Below are 20449 nucleotides of genomic sequence, written 5' to 3'. Positions count from 1 at the left end.
TCCGTGCCTTGCTTTCCAGACACCGGGCTCCTAGGGGGAATAGCTGCGTGTCTAAAACCAGGCCTGGCAGCCGGGCTGGTACCTGGCCAGGGACGTGGCAGCTCCCAGGGGTTGGCCCATGCCGCCACACTGCATTCCTGCCTCGCTGCGCCACGCTAGGCTTTCCCACTGGCAGCCCTGCTCAGGCGCTGTGCCTGCTCAGCAAGACCTGGCTGGGGGGAGCAGCGTCACCTGTTACCTGACATTCCACCCTGCAAAACCAGGGAGGATCCCATCCCATCCCATCCCATCCCATCCCATCCCATCCCATCCCATCCCATCCCATCCCCTACAAACCCAGGGAGGGCAGCAGCCTGTGCTGCACCAAGAGCAGCTCTGGCCTCAGCAGCTCAGGATCAGCTGGGGCTCAGGCTGCTCTGCCTTGCCACAGCAGCAGGGTCCCCACCTGTCCCAGGACCAGAGGGATGCTGTGCAGCACACAGAGCTTCCCCTGCTCTTCCCAAAGCTGAGCCACACAATGTATCTCTCAAAACTTTTATTGTCAGCAAATAACAAAAGTCAGCCCTGCGGTGGGTGCAGGGAGCCCGGAGAGAGCAGGGTGCTGGCACCCCAGGGCTCACTACCCCGGCGGGTCCCCTGCACCAGCACCCTCCCCGGCCTCCTGGGCAGCAGTGGGGCTGGGGGTGCACAGGGGGGACGGGCAAGACTGGAGGGCACGTGTCATTCTCCAAAGCAAGGGGCACATTTACAACTGCTTATAAATAAACAACAACAACGAGAAACCTCTGGCTCTGGGAAGCAGGCGGGCATCCTGCCGCCAAGCCACCAGCCCAATGTGCTCTGTCTTCCAAAGGCGGGGAGCAGCCCACTCCCCCAGGGCTGCAGCCACAAGCCCCCCCCCCCCCCCCCCCCCCCCCCGCCCCGGCACAGGCTCTGCTGCCAACCTGGATGGGGGGACACCACCAACTGAAACCAGCCAGCAGCTGGTGCACATACAGAGATGCCCTGGGAGTGCAGGGATGGGAATGGCAGGGGGTGCCAGACCCTAGAGTCTGAGTGGCAGCTGGCCCCAGGGAGAGCGAGGGCCAGGGCACGGAGCCCGGGGAGGGTCAGGAGAAGAGCAGCACTGCCAGACAGGCCAGAGCCCTCAGGGGACTTGCACGTCCCCAGCAGTTGGTGAGGAACAGGGCTGAGTGCCCTGACCACCAGCCCCCATCCCCAAACACAGTGGGATGCCTGCCCAGCTCCATCACCCTCCATGTGGGGGGCAGCCGGGAGCACCCTCCCGTGGTGGGGCTCCTGCCACCACCTTCCCCTGACCCTCATCCCCTCAGCTGCCACTCGCTGTCCCCTGCACATGGTGACTTCTCCACACCCACCCTGCTGCCTCCCACGCTTGAGGCAGGGGGGGCTGGGGGTGGGCACTGGGGAGGGCAGAGCACATTGGGAATCACCAGAGACACCTTCTACCTTTGCCTTTAAACACTGAAGCTTATATTAAAGACTATGATATATAACCCGGGGGGCAGGGCCATCCTGCCCGGAGTAGAGACAGCAGAGAGAGCACAGCTCCATGGCCAGCCTGGCGGGGGCTGCTCCGGCTGCGAGCAGGTTAGTATGGGGGCACAGAGCAGGCGGCGGGGCAAGGGGACACCATCTAGGGCTGGTTCTTCGCCTCGGGGTCTTTGTCATAGATGTAGCTTCCCACAGCTCCGGTGTTGACGCCTGCACGGAGGGAGACACAGGAAGGTGAGGACCCAGGTTGAGAGGTGGTGGGTTCCAGGGAGATGTCCCCTCTGGGGGGGTGGCAGCGTCGAGAGCAGCAGCCCAGGTGGGGTGTGTGCCCCGGGAGCAGCTCCCCACCCCAAGCACTCACCTTTTGGCCCGAAGAGGATCCCGTAGCAGGGCTTGTGGCAGTACGGCTGTCCATCATGCTGCACGGGGCAAAGAGAGAAGCACATCACATGGGGCAGGGGTCCGGGGAGAAGCCAGTCCCTAGGACAGATCCCCCTGGCTGGGCAGCTCTCCGGCTGACCCCCTGCAGACTCCCCAGCACCTCCAGTGCCCCCCAGGCTGCAGCAGCTGCCTCCGCCAGCCTTGCCCTGCCCTCTTCCAAAGGCAAGGGCTGCCCAACCAGCACGGCGCGGCTCAACCATGCCCCGCTGACACCCCCCCCGTGTGCTACCCGGGGCTCCCAGGGCTGGGACATCCTCACCTCAGCGTGGCCCCCCGGGGTCAGCGTCTTGCTGCAGCGCTCACAGCGTAGGCAGGGACGGTGCCAGTCCTTCCCCAGCGAAGTCACCTTCTCGGCTAGAGCGGGGACAAGGAGTGAGGGTCACACCAGCCCCCCTGCACAGATGCCAAGGGGGAGCATGTCCCATGGGGACATCACCTCTACAGACAAAATCCCAAGACAGCCCCGTGCATCCCAGGCTCCCGCATCTCTCCCACCACCTCCGCTGCCTCCCAGGTGACAGAGGTTGGCTGAGGACAGCTATTAAGCCCAGCCACCCACCTGGGAGGTGACAGCAGGGGACAAAATACAGATGAAGCCTTTTCCAAGAGCACCCATCGCTGCAGGCTCCTTGGGGACATCTCTCTGTGCCCCCAACCCCATCTCTGAGCCATCCCCCCCACTCCCCCACCTCCACGTGCCCCCAGGGGTCCTGCATGGAGCCCCAGCACCACAGGGCTGTGCCACCCCAGGGCGGGCACCCACTGCCTGCTGGTCACCTTACCGAAGTAGACTCTCTTGCCGCAGCGTGGGCACATGTTGGGCTCCCCGGTGAAGGTGGTGACGCTGGAAGCTGGAAGGAGAGAGGGCAGGGGTGTGGGAAGTGGGGTGACACCTCAGCCAGGACACATGGGTGCAGAGGAACCCCCACTCGAACCCTGTACCCCACACCATCACCAAACACGGTGGTTCTGGCAGAGGGGGCCAGGCTGCCCGTCCAGCCCTGCCCCTCACCTTTGCTGGGTCCCTTGGGTGGCGCGGCATTCACCTTCCTCTCCTCTACCTTCACCGGGTGCTCGATGGGCCCCGGAGCAGTCTGCCCCTCGATCTGCGGCTTCTCATAGATGTAGGACCCGGCACCACCGATGTTCACCCCTGCAATGGGGCAGAGAGGGTCTGCGGTGGCCTGGGAGCACTCAGGGTCTCCATCCTCTCCCCAGCCCCCCTGCCCCACTGCACCCAGCCCCACTGAGCCATGGGGCCACTGCAGGCACTGCTGCACCTCAGCCCCGGCTTGCAACGTCCTGACTCAGGCTTTCTCCAACCTCATCTGAGATAGGAGAGTGACTCCACCTTCTGTTTGAATGGGAATTTTGTATTAAATATTAAAAAAAAAGAAAAGAAAAAAGACAACTATTTGGAATGGATCCTTCCCTCCTCTCCCTCTGCACAAGGGATGGCAGGGTTGGGGTGGCAAAGTGCTGGCTGGATGCTCAGCCCATGCTAGGCTGGCTCCTGGGGTGCTTTCGGGGCCGTGGCTCCCTGCCAGCAGGGATGGGGAGACCTGACCCCTCCTGCAGCCCTGGGCATGGCTGCACAGGCACCGGGGGGCATGGACGTACCTTTGGGACCGAACAGTGTGGCATAGCAGGGCTTGTGGCAGAAGGGCTTCCCGTCGTGCTGGGGAGAGAGGGGACTGTTAGGATGCTGAGCAGCAACAACTGCTCCCTTGGGATCTCTTCCATCCCCACTGGTGTTCAGACACCACCATGGCCATGACTACCCCAAAATGCACCCAGCCTGCAGGTCTGCCAGCGACAGCCTAACCCAACCCGAGCACTCAAGGATTTTACTGGCATCAGATGCTCCAGCTGTTCTGCACATGCCATACCGTGGGACTGGAGCACTGGCACCTTCGGCAGTTCAGTCGAGAGGCATCCCCCAGTCCCAGCCAGGCAGTGGGCCACCGGGACCCAGTAAGGCATCGCTTTGCCCATCAAGCATCCCTGCGCGGTCAGGCCGTCAGGCGCACAGAGCACTGTGGCTTCCCCGAGCTGAGCCTCCCCCTTGCCTCGGCCTGAGATCAGAGGCCCCGTGTGGGCTCCGGTCCCAGCCCAGCCACTATCGGCCCCGCTATCGGCTGGGGGCAATTATCGCAGGAAGGCACGAAGCGGGCGATAAGCCCCGGAGGTCCCATAGCCATTTCTCACGGGCCAGTGGGAACAGAGTCCAGGAGACAAGAGCGAGCGTTTGTGGCTGGGGCAGGGGGCCAGCGGGGCTGCCACACACACTGCCCCGTGTGGAAAACCCACCGAGACCCCACCTCAGGCACGAACCCACCCCATTGCCTGCTCGGCTCTGATCAGCATCTCAGCCCTGCTTCATGCCCCAGGCTCCCACTCTCCAACCCCTCTGCTGCAAGGCAAGGGCACCTTGCCCAAAACGGGCCGGGCGGGCGCTGGCAGAAGCGATGTCCCTTCCCTCGCCGCCCTGAGCGTTGCCGTGCCGAAGGCGAGGGTTGGGGGTCAAGGCTGGGGGAGCGGGCAGGCTCCGGGCGGGCAGCAGGCGGCTGCAGAACATCGCAAGGCATAAATGTCAGTATGCTCACAGCGTTACCATGCCGGAGGGGAGGGTAAACATTTAGTCGGTCTCCCTGCGACACCTTTCCAACCCAGCTGGACACGCCGGCTTTGAAAGGAAGGAGAAAATGCAGGGAAGGGCCAAATTCTGCTGTTGGCACAGTCGGTGGGGGCTTGGCTGCCGTCCCCCACGGGAGCAGAATCTGGCCTTATATGGAGAAGCAGCAAATCCCCCAGGCTTAACCCGGCCCGAAGCACAGATGCACCCGTGCAACCCCATCCCCGCCGGCAGGACAGGCCCCACTCCCCTCATGGGTTGGTGGCAACCAGCACGGCTGTCCCTGCCGCCGCCACCCGCTCCTCAGCTGTGCCGCCTGCTAACAGCGCGCTAAAGAGCTGGTGACACTCTGGCATGACAGGCACTGTGCAAAACCCAGGGCACGGGGTGTCACGCTGGGGCACTGCACAAGAAAAACACAGTTGCTCTCCAGCCCAAGCACCTGCCACCACCACCGGCACAGCACCTTTGTGCTCCCAAGTGCTGGGCAGCCGTAGTGGCATCGCACTCCAGCGCAAGCCCCAGGGCACCGAAAGCACCGATGCTGAGACAGCACCACCACGGCAACCCGCTCATCCCGAGATTCTTGGTGGTTTTAACCACATTCCAGTACAGGCTCTTGGCACCTGCATGCCTTGAAAGCCAGCACGATGCCCAAACAAGCCTGCCTGGTGCACGAAGCTGCTTCAAGCGCTTGCTGCGCAGGCTGCCTGGGAGCTCGCACCAGGGTGGCACAGCTGGGGCACCGCACGTGGTGCCAGCACCACTCTGTGGCTTGCCCAGGACTGTGCATGGGAGCTCTGGAGCAGCAGCATTTGAAGCCGCAGTGTATGTCCCCGGGCTCGCGTGCCCCAGGGACAGCCCATCCGCATGGCATCGGGTACCTGCCCCAGCCCAGTTCCTGGGATCCCCTGTCCCTGGGGTGTTGGAGAGCCCACCAGGCCACCCTGCCCAGCAGCAGGGCTCCCCGCCACCACCCGCCCCGGTGGCTCTTACCTCGGCGTGCCCACCCGGGGTCAGAGTCTTGTTGCAGCGCTCACACTTCAGGCAGAACTTGTGCCAGTCCTTGCCCAGGGAGGACACCTTCTCGGCTGCCGGGAACACAAGAGAGGGGTGAGCAACTGCCCAGCACCTGCTAAAGCCCCTGGGGAAGCCAAGCTCTGGGCACCACGGGGGGCTGCACTCATCGGCACGCTGGCATATCAGCCACGCTGCGGGGACCACCCTGCTTGAAGCCCACGGGCTCCCCAGGGCCATTCTATGGGCGCAGCCCCCCCCCCCCCCCCGCCCACCCTCAGCGCCAGCCTTGCCACTGCAGACACCCTTTCCCACGCGCCACTCCAGCAACGGTAGCATTTTCCTTTCTACTCCCTGCATCTATTTTTTACCACCACGTTACCCAGCATGACCCTGCTCCCATTCAAATATTTGGCGTTACCATGCCCACCCCACCCGTTTAGTCATGCCTCCCACACGCACACCAGCCTCCTGGGCTCCCCGGGGAGCCCTGGCCGCTTCCAGCCCTCAGCTGGTGCTGCTCCCAGGGCACCCGCCTGCCTCCAGCCGGGAGGATGGGATGGCAGGCAGCCTCCGCTGTCACCAAGGATGGATGTTTGGAAAACACCTGTCTCTTGGCGTGCGGGTGCTCCCCCCTCGCCCCCAGCCCAGAAGCAGGCACGAGGTGCAGATGGGTACACAGGCACCAGCCCTGCATTGCCCTGGAGTGCCACAAACCTGCAGAGCAGCTCGTTGCTGGCACAGAAAACAGTTTCAAAGCGCCAATGGGCAAATTCAAGGAAGGAAAATGCTTTAAGACCGGTTACATGAATGCGCCTCCTCCAGCTGGCCCCGAGCTGTTCTTCCCCAGGAGCACTCCAGGAGGTGGCACACGCTGCCAGTCCTCATCCTGCATCCCCAGCCTTGCTCCATCCCCCCTCCCTCCCAGCTTCTGGGGGAACGGGCGCTGCCCCGTGCCCCCCACCAATTCTCCTTCACCCTCCCTCTTCTTGCACATGTGCAGAGACAGCTGGAAAACAGCATGATCCCGTTAAAGCCACCATAAAACTAAATCAGAAGAGCCAAATAAAATATTTAACAAGCAAATAAAAGCACAGCCGGAGCCTGGCCCTGCTCTACAAGACCTCCTCTGCAACAGCGGGTTTCCCAGCCCTTTGTCCCTCGAGGACCTCAGCAAATGTCACCTGTTCCCATCAGGTCAAGATGGGGGTCAAGAGCTCCCCATGGGCTGCTCCTGGCTTCCAGAGCCACCCTCCTCCCAAGGCAAACAGCTGCGTCAGGGGCACACCACAGGGCCAAGATAAGCCAGAACAACTGCCATCACCAGCCAAAAAAAATCAACCCTGGCGCAAAGCATGGTGGTCGGTGGCAGAGGAGGGCAGCGCGAGGGGGCAGAGCAGGAGCCATCACCTCGGGGTGGCAGGGGAGACCCCCGAGAGCATCCCCAGGCAGGCACATGGGAGATGGCCTTGGGGGACCACCATCAGCTGGAAGCAGCTCTGAGTTGACCTCCCAGGGATGCCACACACAAGCCCAGGCTGCTGGACCAAACCCCAGGTGGGAGCGGGTGGCCGGGTGCCCCGCCACAGCCGAGGGTCTGTGCCCGCCTGCTCAAAGCTGCCAGGGCAAATCTCTGCCAGCCCCCAAGCCGGGGGGCTCGTGCTTCCCCAGCCCCCTGCAGCAGGCAGGGAAGGGCCCGGGGCTGGATCCTGCCTTCCCCTTCGTCTGCAGCCCTCAGCTGCCCCCGGGGGCAGAGGATCAGCCCCAGGGCACACAGCCCCCAGCCCTGCAAGCTGTCCCCAAAAGCGAGGGGGACACTGAGGTCCCAGCACCCCCCTGCCTTGGGGCTGTTGCAGGAGCCCTGCATCCTCGCGGCCCTCCCCGGCACGAACGGGTGCCTCCTTGGGTGACCAAGGAGGGAAACGGAGCGTGATGGGCTGAAAGCTGAGCCAGGGGCTCCGGGCCAAAGAGCCACTCGGCTTTGTCACAGCGGATGCGCAGCCAGGGCAGGCTGTGCTGTGGCCGCATCACCCCCAGCTCCTGCTGCTGTTGCAGCCCCGGGTACAGAGCAAGGAGGAAACTCCCGGCGGATGCTTTCCGGAGGCCATCGCAATTCCAGCCGGCCACAGCCCACACCAGCTCCTTCCCGCCCCCACCAGACAAGATGCCTTCCCAGTGTCCCCCCCCCCCGTAATATTTCAGGCAGCTGTGGATCCCTGCTGCGCCCTGATGAATGCACACCCCCCTGCCAACGCACCCCCAGGCCACACAGAGCAAGGGGGACCTCACTGGCACCCGCAGCCCCTGGCAGGGGACAGGGCAGGAGGAAGGAGGTGGCCCGGTGCCCAGTCCTGCTGCCGGGGCATGGGGACACCCCGGGAACCGCGGGGGTTGCCCCTTGCCTGGGGGTGGAAATGCTACGCAGAGGCTGGCCAGGCACCCTCTGGCTGCAAACAAGGGCACCTGGGGGACACGGCTAGAGCCGGCGCAGCCAGGACGGCTTTGCAGGCGGCATTGTTCTTCGTGCGGAGCGGAGGAAGCAGCCTGGAGCCACCCCAGCCTACTTCCAGGGCAGCGGCGTCCCGCACATGGTCGCACTGCCCCATAAATCACTGCGGAGGGAAAACAGCGGCGCCCAGATTTCCTGTCACCCGGCCACATCTGCGCCACCCTTGCATCAGCTCTGGAGGAAAAGTCTCCGGCCATGCCCTCCCACCGCTGCGAAGACCCCCAGGCAGCTGCTGTGGGGAGCCCTGCTCCCCACCCCCTGGCTCCACGGGGACACCCCTCTATCAGCGCTGCAAAAGCAGCCTGGGGCCAGGCAGTGCCCGGGCTCCATCCAGCTCTGCGCAGGGAGCACGGGACGGCATGGGACTCCAGCGGGGCTTTGCTCAGCCAGGCATCACACTGCACCCAGCCTCCACCACCGACAGGGATGGGCAGCACCCGCGTCCTCTCAGCATCAACCCAAGCGCATACACGTCCTGCCCCGCTGCTGCATCCCGCACCTACACGCTCAGCCCTGTGGCACAACGCTCCCTCAAGCCCACTAAATTTAAACCAGCCGTGCAGCGCCCCTGGGAAGGGCAGGGTTGAGGGTACTCGCCTCCAGGAACTCTGCCAAAGGTGCATGACTTGGGGTTTGCCTGCCCTGGGTCACCCACCTCGCCGCGGGTGGGCACCGGGTGCCCATCGATAATAAACCTCCCCCCTATGGCCAACAGCCCCGCGGAGGAGCACGGCTGGGTACGTGGCCGGCTGCAGTACCTAGCCGCGGGGTAAATGTGCACCATGCAGAGGTGCAGCCCGCACCAGCCAAGGACACCACCACAGCTGGGGAAAATCAGGCCAGGAGCGGGCAAGCACCCGAGGGGGCTGCTGTGGCAGCCTGCTCCCTGCGGCAGCCCCACCCTGGAGACAATGAAGCTCATCCCTTAATTATCCGCCGTGCCTGGGCAAGGCAGCTGGAGCAGGCAGCAGGTGGGTGCATCTTTTTGGGGTGGGAAGGGAGCATCCCTCCGCCCAGCCTCAGTGCCGGGGGCCGCGACAAGCTGGCTCCAGGCCCTCACGCAGGTATTTCCACAGCCTGATGTCAGCGCTGCTTCCAGCCAGAGGCTTATTCAGCAAAAGCAACTGAAGCTGCAGCCGCGTCTCTGTAAAGGGCTGGGCTGTTGCCCCATCCACCCCATGGCAGCCCTGGGAGGACATGGGGAAGGGCTGACAAAGCCCAGTCTGGCAATAAAGATGCCAAATCCCCATGGGAATGCAGCGACCGGCATCCCTTGAGAAGAGGGATGCTGTCAGACCCACCGCAGATGCACTTCAAAGCAGTTACAGGCACAAAGGAATGAGGAAGAGAGATCAGCACAGGGAAAGGAGCCTGGTGAATGGCTGGAAACAAAGCTGCTAGCCCAGGTAGCCGGCAGCCTCCTCCTCTCCCCAGTCCCTCTCAGTGCGGTTGGGAGATGGAAAAGGCAGAGGGATGGCTTGAGGACCTCCTGCCATGCGGCCAGCCACTGCCCTGGTCCGCCAGGAAGGGTCTGCGCTGCCTTCCCACATCCCCCACCCGTCCCCTCCTGCCTCCCCGAGCACAGCCAGGCAGCTCCTCTCCCCACCACACAGCCGCTGCCGACGGTTATGCCGCACCGTGATTTTGCAGCCAAGACGTGGATATCCAGCTCCCCCACAGCAAGGCGAGGCAAGCCCTCCGGCCCCGAATCGCTTGCTTCTGGGCTCCCTGCAAGTGTGCAACAAAGCCAGCTCGGTACGGACTCACCGGGGGGGGGGGGGACAAGGAATACCCCAGGTGAGGGGTCCTGCTTCCAGCCAAGCAGAGAGGCGAGGTCTTACCCAGGACCCCAGCCCCCCCCCCCCCCCCGAGCTGAGCCACTTGGGTGCCCCAGCGCGCATGGCTCCTGCGCACCCACCGCTCCCTGCCTCGCTGCCGACAAAACCTCACCTCCTGCAGGCACTCTCCTGGTCCTGAGCCTTCCACCTCCTGCTCTGGCTTACAGGGCCAGGGCAGCCTCCAGCAAGAGTCGCTCTCCATTTCCCACCCGCCTGCTGTACTCCATCAAGCAGCATCCGCACGGGATGCATCCCTCCAGCTCTGAGGCCAGGCAGCTCGACCGTGGCTCTGCTGGGAGAGGATCAGCAGTGGGTTTTGCCAGGCATTGCATTCAGCCAGGGCTGAGGCCAAGAAATCAGCTGCTCACTCGCCGCGACGCAGACCCGCATGTGAGGCGCTGCAGGCAGGAGCCCCGGCCAGCAGCAAGAATCCAAGCAGCCGGAGGTCCCCCTCGCCCCGCCACACAGCGAGGGGCAGAGCAGCCAGCCAAGAGCCAGGGCACGGCCGGCACAGGCAAAACCCCTCCCTGCGGAATCGCTGGTCCCAAGGACGGTGTCCCTCCTGTGCGCTGAGATACCATCTCTGGTGGGCAGCGCCAGGAGGATGAGACAGTTTCCTGGTCCGTGTCAGTAACAGCCGGACTCAGAGACATGCTGGAGCAGCCAAGCCTGTCTAAAGTGCCCCTCCATCACCACAGCATCTCACACACACCCCCCACACCCCTGCTGGCTCCCCACAGCTGTGGGGCACAACCAGCTCCAGGCAGGGTTTGGCCCCAGGACTGTGGGCAGCACAGTGTGAACAGAGACAGCAGTGGGAGAGGATGCTCGGGACCTCCCTGGGGGCCACAGCACCAGCATACCCACCGGGAAGCGCCTGGCAGGCTGGTAGGAGAGGTCTCCCCATCTTTGTGCCAGGACCTGCCCCCCACCGTCACCTCCCTGGGTGCTGCAGGGCCCCCCAGCCCACTGGCAGGAGTGATGGGCACCACTACCCTCCGCAGCCAAAAGCGGCACCATGGCACACGCTCCAAGCTCTGTATCTGATTGCAACATCACAGTGACAGATTTTTCCATTACCTCTCGCTCAGGCGTTCCTGCTCTGCCTTTCCTTTCCAGTCCCACCACCTCTCCCCATCCCTGTGCTCCTGCCAGGGACAGGGAGGGAGGACGGGAACACAAGGAGCTCTGCCCAAGACCTACCTGGCACCCAAGACGTGGGTGCAAAGCTCCATAAACCAGACGCCAAACTGAGTCACTCAGGACCAGCTGGGCTTACCGAGAGCTGCCCCAGCCCCAGGGCCCTGGCCCCAGCACCGCTTCCCGCAGGCTGCCAGCCCAGGGAGGGCAGGGCACTCAGGCTGGCCAGCACAAACCCCTGGCACAACCGCAGCAGGCACATCCCTGCAGATCCCAGTGTCCCACAGCAGCTGAGCCCCAGCTCCCCACAAGGCAGGCCACCGCCCATGAACACGCACACAAGGTGCTGGCCCTGCACCCTGCCGGAGCCCCAGCAAGCTCCAGCAAAGCGTGCACTTCCCAGTGCGCAAAAGCAAGGGGACCGAGACATCACACCGTCCCGTCCTGCCCTCCCGCAGATCATTTTCTATAGCTCATGCTCTTTTCCTGAGGGAAAAGCTAATGCTAATCAGCCCGTCCTTCAACTTCCCACAGAGGCATCCCCGCCCCGGCAGGGCCCTGCGCGGGGAGCAGGGAACTGGTGCATCCTTAGTTACTGCTCTGCAAGGTGCACATGCTGCGCCAGCAGCTGCCCCGAGACACCGGAGCAGGCGGTTACCCAAGGAGCCCAGCCAGCCTCCGTGCTGCCGAGCCGACTGCTTCACCGGCTGGGCTTGAAGAGCCGCTTCCTTTGTTAGGGACGGCCATAAGCGAAATAAAGCTCCCCTGCCCCTCCTGCCCGGCCGCTGACAGGCCACTGTCCCCCCCAGCGCTGATGCGGTGCCTGAAGCCAAGGGCAGCGGTTACTTATTAATTGAAGAGCCCTGCAGAGGGAATTGCCACAGGGCTGACCCACCAGCGTGCAGAGCACCCCACACCTCGCTGCACCCCGTGTCTTGCTGCACCCCTCTCCTCCGGCAGTGTGACAGCGGGGCCAGGCACCTGTGCGGGCCCCTCTGAGCGCCCTGGGCTTGGACCCTCCTTGCTTCCCAGCTGGATGTGTCCATGTCCTTAGTCCCCCCCTGGCACTCCACCGGTGAACTGTCCCCACAGAGCAGCTCTGCACCACTGGGACAAGCCCTGGGGCTACTGGGTGACTCCCTCGTGCTTTCAGGATGCCCCTTCCCAAACAAACAGCACAGCAGCCGGCCCCAAAACACCCCTGCAGGTGCAGAGAGCTCCCCAAAAGCCACCCGCTGGCAGACCCTGCTGCACGTGCACTTGCTGCATCCCCGAGGCTTTCGCCCGCCTCGCGCTTGGGATGGGAAAACAGGAAACCCCCCACTGCCACGATCCCCCGCAGTTCCCTGGGAAGAGAGGACAGGAGGCGGAAAGGCTTGGCCAGGGCTCCCAAGGACCCTGCAAAACTCATTTAAGGCTAGTGGTGCAAAAGGGAGCTGGGGAAACGCGCGGCTGTTTGGCTTCAGGCGACTCTGGTCCCTCCGGTGCTTCCTGCCTAAAGAGATAACCCAGCCCCAGCCCCCAGCCCCAGCCCCCAGCCACCTGCCAGCGCAGGATGGGAAGCAGCCCCGGCAGCTGCCGGCAGCACTGCTCCTCTGGTTAAACATTCACTCCATCCCTCCAGCCTCCCTGAAGCAGGGAAGTTAGCCCCAGCCACTCCTGGAAACAATGTCACAGACCTCAGCCTGATTTTTTTTTTTTAAAAAAAAAAAAACAAAAAAAAAAAACAAAAAAAAAGCAAAAAGCCAGAAAACTATTTTTATATTTCCCTGTGCTTTTTAAAGGAAAAAAGCTCATTCTGTAGCTCAGGAAACACCCACATCCTCCTGACTGCGCAGGGAGGAGCCCGCTGGATTTTTCCAGGGAGCATGAAGCAACAGGCAGGCTGGAAATGAGTTTTCCATCGGTACCCACGATTGTTGGCGTTGGTCAGCCGCTCCGGCACTGTGCGGGGCCCGGAACGGGACGCGGTGGCATTTCTCACACATGACCCACAGCTGCAATCCCAGGCATTCGAGAAATTATAGTTGCCAGCGTCCATTCAGCACAGGCGAGGAGCACTCCTGAACAAGCGGGGCTTTATGAATCACCACCCGTTAAGCTTCGGGCCAGCAGAGGAATTCACAAACGTTACTGAACTCCAGGCACAGTGTTCCCATCGCCTTCCCACCAAACCACATGGTCCATCGGGAGGAAACCCCAGGAGTCATGTCCCGGAAAGAGGGCTCAGAGGTTGCATCCAGTTTCTATGCATTAAATAAACGGACCTGGGTTTATTCTGCCAGAGCCTGGGTGGTTCCTCAAGGAAAAAAAGCTCAAGGCTGGAGCGTGTCCTTGCTGATGCCTATCTCAGCTCCAAGCACAGAGAAGTTTCTGTCTTGGTCCCGTTCTGACTTATCCCCCCAGTCTCTCTCAGGGGCAGTGGGGGCCACAGGGTCCCTGCGGGGATGCATGTGATGGGGGCTGCTGTTCCCCGGCTGCCGGGCACCTGTCCCCTCCCTGCCTGCCAGGCAAGCATCCCCGGGGCAGACGGACGGGGAAGCCAAGGCGCAGCACAGACCTGGTCACAGACATGGACACCTACAGAAACCTGCCTGGGGGGAGAGAGCTGGCCCGCAGCTGGGGGAACGGGGTACAGCACTGCTCCCCCCAGGTGATATCCCCGAGAGACCCCTAAGTCCCCCAGCACATGGGGAGAAAGAAAGAGCATGGGCACTGCACTGGGGGCTGGCATGTCACCTCCTGGCACAGCCTGGCCCCTGCCAGCAGCAAGGCGGTGGTCCTGGAGCCCGGCCCCAGCCCCCTGCACAGGGCAGGCTTGTCCCTGAGCGAGAGAAGCAGCTTCCTGACCCCAGGCCAGTGCCCAGCCAGCTGGGCGGACACACTATTTTCTGCTTAAAAAGGAAAAGATTCACACAAGGAAAGACATCCGAGCCCTTCCCACCCCCGCACAAATAGGTTTATTTAAAGGAGGAAGACAGAAAAAATTCCTATTTCTCTGTGTTTACTTGGAGATGGCCAGAAAGGAATGAAAGCAACGCCTCAAACGCTCGGGCACCATCAAGACCCTTTGGTATTTCCCTGCCAAACAAACGTGCCGAGGCAGCCGGGGCTGGACCCTGGAGCCCCGGAGGGAGACGGGCAAGGAGGGGTGCAGGTGGGCAGCGCTGGGCCAGGCCAGCTGGACTCCATGGCCAGCAGATGCCAGGGGGCAGCTCGGGCTGGAGAGCGGGATCCATCCCTAGCGCCACGCCGAGCCTGCAGGGCAGCCCGGGGGATGCCCACCCCGGGGGCAGCGGGGGAAGCGAGCCGGGGTAGGCTCCCGGTGGAGCGGCGGCGAGGCATCAAGGCATCAGCCCTCGCTCCCACCTCCGCTCCCGGCATTTTCTGCAAGCCGGGCGGCAGCGCTCGGCCCGGGATGCCCGACGGGAGCCGCCCCGGCCCTGGTTCCCAGCGATCCTGACCAGCCACAGCCCCGAGCCGGGCCCTCGGAGACCTGCAGGGACTCGCTGCCGCCCGGGGCCGGCCCGGGCACGCCAGCCCGGCCCGCTGAGCCCGGCCGCGGCTGGGGAAGCCCCACGGAGAGCCCGGCCCGGCGCTCCGGGCGCCCACCCGCGGCACAGCGGGAGCGGGGCCGGCAGGGAACGGCCGCGACCCCCGGGGGGAAGGTGCTGCCTGCACCTGCCCCCCCTGCTCCCCCCACAGGGACCCCCCCGCGCACGGGAGCGCCCTTGCCCATGCCAGAGAGGCCGGGCTCCCCCACGGCCCAAGCCAGCAGGTACACGGGGACACGAGCCCCCCCCAGCACCCAAGCAGCGGGCACACCCCCAACCCTCCTCGCCCCCCCTTCACCTCCTCGGCTCGGGGGGCAGGGGAGGGTGCGCCCGACCCCCCTGCCACCCCCACCCCTGCCCCCCGACCCAGCGCCAGCCGGCAGCATCCCTCAGCACTGCCCGGGGGTGGGGGGCCGGGGGGGCAGCAAAGGGCCCGCGGCCGCTGCGAGGGGGGGCCCGGGGGCAGAGCAGCGGCTGCCGGGCAGGTGTCTGGGTGCTGGCGGCGCCCCGGCACCGGGGAGGAGAAGAGGGCCCGGAGATGCAGCGGGGCGGGATGGGGACCGGGAACAGGGCGGGGGGCCAGGGATGTACGCCGGCTCGGGGAGGGGGCACCCGGGGCAGGGCGGGGGTCCCAGGGATGCGCCCCGGCTCGGGGAGAGGGATGCGGGGCTGGACCCCGAGGATGCGCTCACCGAAGTACACGGTCTTGTCGCACTTGGGGCACTTGGATGCCATGGCAGGAGAGGAGAGGAGAGCGGAGCGGAACCGAGCCGAGCCGAGCCGTGCTGTGCCGCGCCGAGCCGCGAGCCGCGCGTCCCGCTCCGCCCGGCCCCCGCCCACTGGCCCCGCCACCGCCCGGGGGGGGCGGGGCGGGGCCCGCGGAGCGTCTGCCTGGCTCGGCTCGGCTCGGCTCGGCTCGGCTCGGCTCGGCTCGGCTCGGCTCGGACCCGGGCGCGGCAGGTGCACGGTCCGAGCCGGCGGAGCCCCCTCCCGCGCCAAACGTCCCCTCCCCTGTCCCCCATCTCCCAAAGTGTGCAAGTGCTCACGATTCCCCTTTCCTGGGGGTGGGAGGGGGGTAAATAATAAATAAAAAAAATAGATTAAAAATTAACAAGGTTTCAACCAAGCAACATGACCTGTGGGATTGTACCGGCTCTGTGCCCCCCCCGCCTGTCCCGGTGAGCCCTGCAGCCCTGCGGGCCGGCACCCATTGCCACAGCCCCCCCGAGCCCAGGCGAGAGATGGGGCGAGCACAGGAGCTGCTGCCCCCCCGTTTAGGGACACCCCAGGCACGCTTAGTCCCCTCCTCTAGGGACAGGGGAGCCCTCGGGGGGGGGGGGGGGGGGGGATCCTTTCAAACTGCACAGACAGCTGGGCTGGCCACAGAGATGGCGTGTGTGGCTGCAGGGGGGTGCCCAGCTGGTGGCTGTGGCCTTTGGGGTGACAGGGTGGTGGCTGAGGAAGCCCAGTGCTGTCTGAGACACCCCCCCCCGCTGTGCCCTGTCAGCAGCCCCCCCCCCTCCCAAGCCTGGTCCCACACTTGCAGCCACCACCACACAGGGCTGGCGCGGTGGGACGGTGCCCAGGTGGGGTGGGGGGCGCAGGGGCGGGCAGCGGGCGCAGGGGGGGCACCAGCCCCCCGCCCCGGGAAGCACCGTGCCTGCGCCGGGTATTCTTAGACACATTTTTTCCGGATGGGGTAACTGAGAAACCCAGATTAAGTAGCCGGGATGACAGGCCTGATACGGGAGACCCTGGGGGGGGGGGACGAGGGCGAGAGGCCCAGGGGGAGCAGGGAGCGGTGACGGCTGGCCGGGGACAGAGCAGGGCACGGCTCGCGGTGGCCCTGCTGGCACAGTGTGGCACACAGGGCATGGCACCATGGGCAGCGCTGCCCACCACAGACAGGCACGCCGTGGCGAGTTGGGGGTGCCGGTCCCACGGCTGGCCCCAGCGGAGGGGCTCGGTCACCCCCATCCCAGCTGTGGGGTGAGCGGCCGCGCTCGCTGCCCCGGCACCCTCAGCCCTTCCCCGCTGTAACCCTGCTCCGGCCGCGCAGGCCGCCTCGCCAGGCCCAGCAGCACCGTTCCTGGCGCCATTTTGTTCCGTTTCCATGGAAACGCCCGTGTCAGGGATCCCTCCAGCTGCCGCGCTGCCAGGGATGCTCAGGGAGCCACGAAGCCATGCTGAGGCGGGAGCGCTGGCTGCGTCCACCCTACAGCGTACCGCATGGTGGGGTCCAGACCCCCTACACCAGGGAAAGCCCCTCGGTGCTCCAGTGGCCAGACCCTGCACCACGGGGCTGCTGGGGACAGCAGGTGCCTGGGAGGAGGGTACTGGGGGGGTGCGGCAGGGCCTGTGGCTGGGGTGCTATGGGGGCTGCACCCCTGCACCCCCACACTGCAGGCTTGACCCAGGTGTTGGTAAACACGAAATCTGCTGCTCCGGCGAGGCGAGGCGAGCGAGGCCATTGCATTATTCATCAGCCAGCAGCCCGGCACTCCGCCGCCATTGTCAGATAATTCCTCCTTTCTCTGCCGGCAGCTGGCGCGGCTGTGAGCGCCCAGCCGGCGCTTCCCTGGGAAGGGAACACAGGGCTGTGGGGTGGGACGGGGTGACCCCGGCCAGCGAGTGCCCGGGGCCGGATGGGATGGTGATGCTTCACAGCGGGTTCCTCCATCGGCTGCACACCCTGCCCTGTCGCAAGGACCCAGGCGTCGCCGTCACTCCACGCTCAGCTGCTGTCACAACAATGTGGGGCTTTGTGGCCTGCGAGGTCCCTGTGCAGTGCAGGTGGCGGCGGTGCCCCCGGGGTGCTCAAGCCCCCCACGGCCCCATGGAGGGGTGCTGAGCCCTGCGTGCCCTGCCACGGAGCCAGCATGCCCGGGCTGGGTCAGCAGCCACCCCCGGTGCTGGCAGCAACCAGGGCAAGGCAGGAGCTGGGATTTGTGGAGCTGTTACTGATTTCTGGGGGGCCAACTGCCCGCACAGCCCGGTGGGTGCTCAGGTGGCCCCTCCGCGGTGCCCGGTGTGCCGCTGCGCCGGAGTGCCCCAGCAGCAGCCCTGCACCTGCAGCGGCTCCTCTGCCACGCTGCGAGGGGCATCCCAGAAGGGGTCTGTGCTCCAAATCCTCTGGATCCATAGGAAATCTCGGCTGGGGCGGGGGGGGGAGGCAGGAGGGGAAGGAAGGAGGTTGCATCCACCCGACAGCATGTGTGGGGCGGCCACGGGTGAAAGCCCAAGCTCAGCTGTGCTGCAGAGCCAGCACCCGGCCGCTGCTGCCAAAGGCTTTTCACACATAGAGGCTGGGGGCAATTAAGACAAATCACCTAAAGGTGTGAATCCCTGCCCGCAAATGCGCTAAATCCCAAGCGGATATGCTCGTTCGGGAGCAAAGTGGCTTTAGCTGGTCGTGTCTTAATCTGCCCTGGCTTAGGCTTGGCATGGCCCTGCACCAAGGGAAGGGCTGTCCCAGGGCCACCACGGGGACAGCGGGACGGGTGCCTCAGGTGGCACTGGCCGGGCAAGCAGGGATGGCACAGCTTCTCTGGAGACAGCACACCCAGTGCCGGGCACAGGAACGCAACTGTGGGACCACCTGCTGCCGGGGGGACACAGGGTGCAGGCAGCAGTGCGGTGGCACGTGGGGGACATCTCTGACCCTGCCGTGCCAAGTCCCCAGGCAGCTGCACTGATGCCCAGGGAGCAATTTTCACCGAATCATCCATTTAGGGCTCCCTGGTTCCTGGGGTTTCCCTGGCAGTGGGTAGCAAAGCCACCTTTCAGCAGCCAGGGGGGGCGTTCTGGCATGGGGGATGCAGCCTGCAGAGACACCCAGGGGTGTCCCCATCGAGGGGACCAGCCTCCCAGCCCTCACCCCCATGGTGGCAAGTGACCCATTTTCCTCCAGTGCCACCCAGCCCAGCACACCCCACGCCACAGGCCACTGATGCTTGACCCTCACTGATCTTGCTGTGCCTGTGCTTACCCACCCAGGGGCCGTGGGGGCACGGCGGGGCTTTCCTCCGTGGAGCGCCTGGCAGCCCGGCATCCCCCTCCCTGATAAAGCGGGGCTTTTAACTCAGCCCCTTCCCACAGGGATGCTGCACGGAGCAGAGCAGGAGCCGCATCCTGCAGCATCCCCTTCCCGGTGGGACCGAGACTGAAGCAAGCCCAAATGCTAAAGCTGGTGCCGGCACACGCAGCCATCCCCTGCGCAGCAGCAACGGCCCCTGGCCCAAGGGGGGCTGCAAGATGTGGGGGGTGTTTTGCTGACCGTGCCGGGCTGGCCTTGGCCGTGAAGCAGCGATCACCTCCACCGGGAGCCTTCCAAAGGCGTGAGGCTGTTTGGGACCTCTGCCTAGGGCAGGTCAACCGGAGAGCTTTGCAGGGAGCTTAAGGGAAAGTAAGGAATAAATAAGGAATAACTACCCCCAGGCTGCCTCTCCTTTGGCTCACCTCTCTCCCCTTCCCTGTGCTGACTCCCCTCAGCTCTTTCTTCTTTGTTCAGATGGAAATACCACAAAACTTCATGCACCCAGACAGGGCTGCTCACGCAGGGAGCTGGGGCTGCACAGTCTGCCTCTGCTCGCGCGTCTCGTTTTCTGAGCCCTAGGATCAGTTGGATTTGTTACAGGGCAAGAAGAAACTTGGGGGGCAGGGAATATCCAATAAAAAAGGTAAGGAAAAACCCCCACTGCTGGCTGGGTTTGCTCAGAGGACGTGTGGCCCACAGACCCTCAGCTGGTGCATCACATGTTCAACCCCCCCTGCCCCCAGCTTCGGTCACCCCAGGGTGACACACTGCAGCTTTCTGTCACCCCTAAAGCTCCCGCACCCCCAGATGCAGCTTGCAGCCAGGTGCTGCTGGTTACAAATGGCACAGCAGGCAGCTGCAGCCATGGGCTGTGGCCAGTGATGGCCGTGGACCACCAGCTGCCCCGGTTCTGCCTGCCCGCTGCCTCGGTTCTCCCCATTTGGCAGGAGCTTGGCTCTCGTCCGTGGCCCAGGAGTGGTTCCCAGTGGGTTCCCAGGGACATGACGGAGAAGTCTTTCACAGAACCAGGCAAAACATTTGATTTTTATTTTATTTTTCCTGCACAGCCCTCCTGGACGTGCAGCACCTGCCAGCCCGGATCTGGTTATCCCGTGTCCCGAGGCTGGGCAGCATGGGAGGGCATGCAGCGCAGCGCTCCCCTGCAGCCGGGGGAACCTGCTCCCCAGGACCAGGACCTTGGGGCTGTCTGGGACGGGGAGGCAGCCGCACACAGTGGGGACACAGCCCACACGTGCCGGGTAGCCGGCCTCGCTGCTGAAGGGTGGCCACAGGATAAGCGCACGGCTCAGAAAGGGGAGCTCAGGGGCTTAGGAAGGATTAGTGAGACTGGAAGATGGAAGACCAGAGCAAGAGCGTGCCGAGGGGCTGGCAGGAGCTGGGTCTCATCAGGCAGCACATGCCACTGGCCGGCGCTTGGCATGTCACCCCTTGGCCTCGGCGCCCGCTATCTGGAGCTCCAACCACCCACTTGTCCCTTCTCTCCTTTAAAAGGCATCCCAGTACCCACTGTTATCGGGCAGGGCAGATAGCACTGTCATGCCTGCAATAAACAGGTTTACAGACGTTTCACTTGTCCTTGCAAGCAGGAATGGATGTCCTCATTGACCCCGAGTCCCCTTCCCAAGGAGGCTGGAGCTGCCAGCCCGCCCAGGGCCAGCGAGCATCCCACAGGCTGCGTGCATGCTGAGGAGGCACGTCCTTGGTGTGGGGCACGCGAACCTCCATCGAGCAGGCACGCTGCCT

At 64.4% G+C, this 20449-nt stretch overlaps 1 protein-coding gene across 1 annotated transcript; it reads right to left on the bottom strand.

The window, feature by feature from the left end:
- Nucleotides 1–520: 520 nt before the first annotated feature.
- On the bottom strand, nt 521–15479 carry LOC121095676 (cysteine-rich protein 2). Its single transcript, XM_040610837.1, has 8 exons — nt 15342–15479; nt 5588–5682; nt 3577–3634; nt 2969–3109; nt 2739–2807; nt 2216–2310; nt 1877–1934; nt 521–1725 (listed from the first exon to the last, which is right to left on the bottom strand). Exons 1-8 carry the CDS (start codon nt 15382–15384, stop codon nt 1658–1660), a joined length of 627 nt encoding a protein of 208 aa, XP_040466771.1. The 5' UTR covers nt 15385–15479; the 3' UTR covers nt 521–1657.
- Nucleotides 15480–20449: the final 4970 nt, after the last annotated feature.

The sequence above is a fragment of the Falco naumanni genome, chromosome 11, assembly GCF_017639655.2.
Source record: "Falco naumanni isolate bFalNau1 chromosome 11, bFalNau1.pat, whole genome shotgun sequence".
In the NCBI taxonomy this organism is placed as follows: Eukaryota; Metazoa; Chordata; class Aves; order Falconiformes; family Falconidae; genus Falco; species Falco naumanni.
Note: the sequence above shows the minus strand (reverse complement) of the source record. Positions and strands in the feature narration are given on the sequence as shown.